This window comes from Podarcis bocagei, assembly GCF_964188305.1.
Source record: "Podarcis bocagei genome assembly, chromosome: 1".
Taxonomy (NCBI): domain Eukaryota; kingdom Metazoa; phylum Chordata; class Lepidosauria; order Squamata; family Lacertidae; genus Podarcis; species Podarcis bocagei.
The window spans coordinates 33781864-33787555 of record NC_138125.1 but is presented as its reverse complement, the minus strand read 5'-3'; the positions used below and the strand labels follow the sequence as shown (position 1 = coordinate 33787555).

The 5692-nt window shown below is 50.5% G+C and overlaps 1 protein-coding gene across 1 annotated transcript; it reads left to right on the top strand.

Annotated features, from left to right (window-relative positions):
* The first annotated feature begins 298 nt into the window (after positions 1 to 298).
* Positions 299 to 4658, top strand: SSTR1 (somatostatin receptor 1). Its single transcript, XM_081209678.1, has one exon. The coding sequence runs from the start codon at positions 334 to 336 to the stop codon at positions 1435 to 1437; it is 1104 nt and encodes a 367-aa protein (XP_081065804.1). The 5' UTR covers positions 299 to 333; the 3' UTR covers positions 1438 to 4658.
* The last annotated feature ends 1034 nt before the right edge of the window (positions 4659 to 5692 follow it).

Genomic DNA, 5692 nt, shown 5'->3' with positions numbered 1-5692 from the left:
CTCAGCCTCCTCCCGCCTCCCCTTCGTCGGCTCTGACGCGCCTCCTGCCGCCTATTAATCATCCCTCCGAGCCGGCAGGCTGCAATTAATGCCAATCGGACTCACGGCGGCGCCCGGCTCCCTCTTCTTCTCCTTCTGGACGGCTCTTTCCCTCGCCGCTCCTCAGATGCTGCCAAGCTGCGTGAGGAGGAGGAGAAGCAGCGCAGCAGCAGCCGGAGAATGTTGACGTCCTCCTGCCGCCGGCTGGACCGGGCGCGGGCGGCGCTGTGAGCCCGGGCCGACGGGGCGGAGGATGGCCCCTGCGCCCGGCTTGTCGCGGGCGCTGCTGGAGGCATGGACTCGGCGGCGGGCGCCAGGAACTCCTCGGGCGCCGCCAACGGCACGGTGAGCGGCGGCGGCGGCGGCGGGAGCGAGTCTCAAGGCAGCAGCGCCATCCTGATCTCCTTCATCTACTCGGTGGTGTGCCTGGTGGGTCTGTGCGGCAACTCCATGGTGATCTACGTGATCCTGCGCTACGCCAAGATGAAGACGGCCACCAACATCTACATCCTCAACTTGGCCATCGCCGACGAGCTGCTGATGCTGAGCGTGCCCTTCCTGGTCACGTCGACGCTGCTGCACCACTGGCCCTTCGGCTCGCTGCTGTGCCGCCTGGTGCTCAGCGTGGACGCCGTCAACATGTTCACCAGCATCTACTGCCTGACGGTGCTCAGCGTCGACCGCTACATCGCCGTGGTGCACCCCATCAAGGCGTCGCGCTACCGCCGGCCCACCGTGGCCAAGATGGTCAACCTGGCCGTGTGGGGCCTGGCCATCGTCATCATCCTGCCCATCATCATCTTCTCCAAGACCGAAGCCAACACGGACGGCACGGTGGCCTGCAACATGATGATGCCCGAGCCCAAGCAGAAGTGGCTGGTGGTCTTCGTGGTGTACACGTTCCTCATGGGCTTCCTCTTGCCCGTGGTGGCCATCAGCCTGTGCTACATCCTCATCATCGCTAAAATGCGCATGGTGGCGCTCAAGGCCGGCTGGCAGCAGCGCAAGCGCTCCGAGAGGAAGATCACGCTCATGGTCATGATGGTCGTCATGGTCTTCGTCATCTGCTGGATGCCTTTCTACGTCGTGCAGCTGGTCAACCTGTTCGTGGAGCCCGACGACGCCACCATCAGCCAACTGTCGGTCATCCTGGGCTACGCCAACAGCTGCGCCAACCCCATTCTCTACGGCTTCCTCTCGGACAACTTCAAGCGCTCCTTCCAGAGGCTGCTGTGCCTCAGCTGGATGGACAACGCCGCCGAGGAGCCCGTCGACTACTACGCCACCGCCCTCAAGAGCAGGGCGTACAGCGTCGAGGACTTCCCCCAGGACAACTTCGGGGAGTCCGGAGGCATGTACAGGAACGGGACGTGCACCTCCAGGATTACAACCCTCTGAGGACAGGCCTCGCCGCTCTCCCCCACCAGGAGAGGAAGGCCGGATCCGGGGAGGGGACGGGGGTCGAGAAGAGGGGGCGCCAATGGGTCAGTGCAACCCCCAGGAGGTTGGTGGCTCGGGCCCACCCAGGGACGTCAGGAGTCCTGCGTTGCAGGGGTTGGACTAGATGAGCCCGGGGGTCCCGTCCAACTCTGCATATGATGTAGCTAGAGAGAGCGGCACTGCACTAGTTGCCCATCAAATGGGGGAATATGTGTGCGCGCGCCTCCTTTCTGCTCAGTTGAACCCGGGCACCCCTTCCCTCTTACCTGCAGTTGCTTTGGACACCCTCGTCGATCAATCCACAGCTCGCCCAGCAAGACTTTGATTCCCACCACCACCACCACCTCCGCAGCGCTGCGCTTTGGGTACCGGGCCATTGAGTGTGGGTCGCTTGTTAGATCTTTCTTTCTTTCTTTCTTTCTTTCTTTCTTTCTTTCTTTCTTTCTTTCTTTCTTTCTTTCTTTCTTTCTTTCTTTCTTTCTTTCCCCACCCCTCTCCCAAGTTGCTCCTTTTGTCCACGTCACTTCTGCTCTACTTGCTGGTGGCAGATCACAAGCTTGTCTTTATTTGTTTAAGCGGCGTTTGCTTACTAAGAGAGAGGGATGGAGGGGGAGAGGTGTTGGGACTCCAAGTTAGCCCTCTAATTTAGAGGACCCAACCAATAAACACAGGTGTGGGTGTAATTTCTCACTTCTGAGGCTGGAAAGCGCTCTTAACATGCTCAGAGGGCGCTCACATAGACTGACCAGAGGGGCATTAAACGAGCCTTGCTTCGAATTAAGCCCTGGTTGCCTCAAACCCCTCCAAGTTTTAGAAATCGTGTTTGGCAAAGCGAGCGCACAACTAGGCGCGCGCCTCGAGCGCTTTTCTCTTCTCCCGAGAGGCGGAGGAAGCCAAGAGCTTCCCAGACGCAGGAGGCAACCGACCCCTTTGCAAGAAATCAGGCAAACAGTCCTTGGGGCAGCATAGATCTTCGATCTGTCTGGAGGCAGCTCCGGGGAAGGGCGAAGCTAAATACGGTGTCGCTTCCCCACACCCCGCCCCTGCACACGAAATTTCTGTTTGGCATTCAGCGGCGCTCAAGGGGAAATGGCAATCCGTTTGGAAAGGGAAAGGAAACCGGCCTGCTGGAAAGCCGGCGATTATGTCGTTATCTCGCGGCAACAGCAGGCTGCTGATAAGAGCGAGATAAATAGCTTTCCCTGCACCCACCCGCACCTTCCTCCGTGACAGTCGAGAGCCCGGGCGCTGGGCGCTCCCAGCGATGTTTGATCTGGGAAGCGTAGCGCTGTGTGGGTACATATCATAAAGGTGTGTAAACAAAGCAGGTTAAAGAGCTGCCAGGACTGTGTGATAGGCGGCGTCAGCGGTACGAGGGCGGGAAATTAAGGGGGCTCCTTCTGTTTGGAGAAAAGAATTGGTGAGTCAGACTTAAGAGACAGTTTATCTTAAAGACTTTCTTTTTTTTAAGGGTGCCGAATTATTTCAGCTACAATGCACAAAGTACTCCCTACTGGGTAGTAAATCTGATGGACTTCTGGGGAACTGGCCATTATTTGGTAGTTTGGGGAAACTATTCAATGGTAAAGGTAAAGGCACCCCTGACCATTAGGTCCAGTCGTGACCGACTCTGGGGTTGCGGCGCTCATCTCGCTTTATTGGCCGAGGGAGCCGGCGTACAGTTTCCGGGTCATGTGGCCAGCATGACTAAGCCACTTCTGGTGAACCAGAGCAGCGCACGGAAATGTCGTTTACCTTCCCGCCTATTTATCTACTTGCACTTTGACGTGCTTTTGAACTGCTAGGTTGGCAGGAGCAGGAACCAAGCAACGGGAGCTCACCCCGTCGCGGGGATTCGAACTGCTGACCTTCTGATCAACAAGTCCTGGGCTCTGAGCGCCACCCACGTCCCATTCAATGGTAGCTTAAGATAAACCAATAACATTTAAGACAAATCAAATTGCCTTGCCAAAAGAATCCTAAGGCTCACTTCTAGATGGCCCAGAGACGCTCACAGGAAGGATCTGATGTAATAAGCTATAGCTACACCCTCTTGGTTGGCTCCAGCCTTTTCACAAGTGACACGCCATCTATACTTTTGGGACACCTCCAGGTATATATACATGGGCTGCCAGGTGTTTCCCCCTTGCTTCCCACTGCAGGTGTAATGGGCATTGCTGCCCCTGGAGGCTTGCCACGGGCGGTATTCTTAGTAGAATCAGGAGGGATATTTCCAATATCACTAGGGACTTAAAGAGGAATCTGAGACCAAGAGAACTGCCAAACTGGGTCAAGTCAAGTGGACCCATTTGACCAAACGTCCTTTCTTTGAAGCAACCCAGGAGGAGATCCTACAATAAAAACAAACTGTACAGAAACAAGGTGCTGGGGTAGGGAAGGATCCAGCCCATTGCTACCCCACTCCATTTCCAAGCTGCAGGAATTTGTTGAAGCCCCTTCCCACTTTTGCCTTTGCAGCCCTCTTCATCGTTAATTTGTAATACACCGTCTAAGTGCTCTGCTGTCTGTTCCATTTCTGGGACTCCTGTTTTTAAATGTGAGACCAATCAGGTTTTTATGTTACTCAATATACTTGTGTTTCTGCTCTGTGAAAATTATTCTCTTTAAAACTGTTTTCTTTTGGAACAGCTTTTGATGTGCAGCAGCTTTTGGTAATTATTCAAAAGCTGAATTAATAACAATTCACGGGTTGGAATTGTTCAAGAAATTTTCTAGGGGGTGGGGACTGTAACCATGGGAAAAATTCCTTTTTGTTCCTTACATTTCTGTGTCCTGTCTTTTGTTTCTATTACTGTTGTTCATGTACATGTCTGGAAAACCAACAATGTTTTGTTTTATATATGACCTTAGCTAAAGTGCAATCCCTCATACTCCTTCCTGTTTTAAAATAATCACAGGTATACAGTCTGATAAAATATACCATTTTGCCTTTTATTTTTACACCATTGCATAAAATTAATGTGAAATGGAAGACACTGTACTCCAGTGATGTACTTCAACTCTTTCCCACTAAATGTACTTTTCCGATGATCAGGAACACTGAAAATTCCTTAAAATTATGTACCCATAATGTTAACAACAACTTGTAATAAGTAGCCTGAATATTACAGCTATAGTTGTCTGGTACCCTTAATGAAAGGACCGCATTTTCTCTCTGACTGCCGTGCTGTTAAATTATACTTTTCAGGTGTAAAGCAAAAAAAGTAGGAGATGTGGTTTAACAGTGCTGCTTGCTCACTTTTTTCTGAGATCCCTGCTCCAAATAGCCTCAGTTTGGCTGGACAATGCCCTTAAGTCCCACTGACTTTTAATGAATTAAAATTGCAACTCCCACTTTCTACAAAGTTGCTGACTGTCATAGGATTGCATCTATCCCACTGAAATCTTCAAGATTTAAAATTATTTAAATTTGGCTGGATTGTGTGCCTTGAATTTGGTCCGTGACAGTAAAAGAAAGAGGGAAAACAAAAGAACAGAGGGGATAGGAAAGGGGTTCATGTGTGCAAATGAAGCAGCATGTACTTTTGCCTAGTTTCACTTGGTGGTGTCAAAAGGCAGGCTGAATGTAATTTGGACAAGCCCCCAATGCCCCCATTTTATACAGCGATCCTATCAAATGATGCACAGAAACTGGTAATGGTTACAGATAGGTTGCCGTGTTGGTCTGCCATAGTCAAAATAAAAAATTCCTTCCAGCAGCACCTTAAAGACCAACTAAGTTAGTTCTTGGTATGAGCTTTCGTGTGCATGCACGTGTGTATCTGAAGAAGTGTGCATGCACACGAAAGCTCATACCAAGAACTAACTTAGATGGTCTTTAAGGTGCTGCTGGAAGGAATTTTTTATAGAAACTGGTAATGATGTTGATTCATGGAACTAAAAGGGGGGCAAATAAGTTCAATTATTGGGGTTAGAGACAACTAGATTATTTCAATCACCAACACAGAAATTATTGATTCATGCTTAAATATTTGAGTCTGAATTTCAGTTCCCTCATTTTTCTGTAGATTATTCATCTGAAACCATTTTTATGTTTGCTAATTGTACCTTGCCTCCCTGAAGAGCTTATTTAGAGAAGAAAGGGGGGAAATCAGCAAATTGTTCACAACTGACAGAACCTCCATTGTGCCAATTTTTAATTAACCTATTTATTTTTATATTTTTTGAATGACTTTTCAAATCTGGGTCACTG

Excerpts from the sequence above, each read along its gene's own strand:
- SSTR1 (XM_081209678.1), top strand. The coding sequence starts at position 334 with ATGGACTCGGCGGCGGGCGCCAGGAACTCCTCGGGCGCCGCCAACGGC.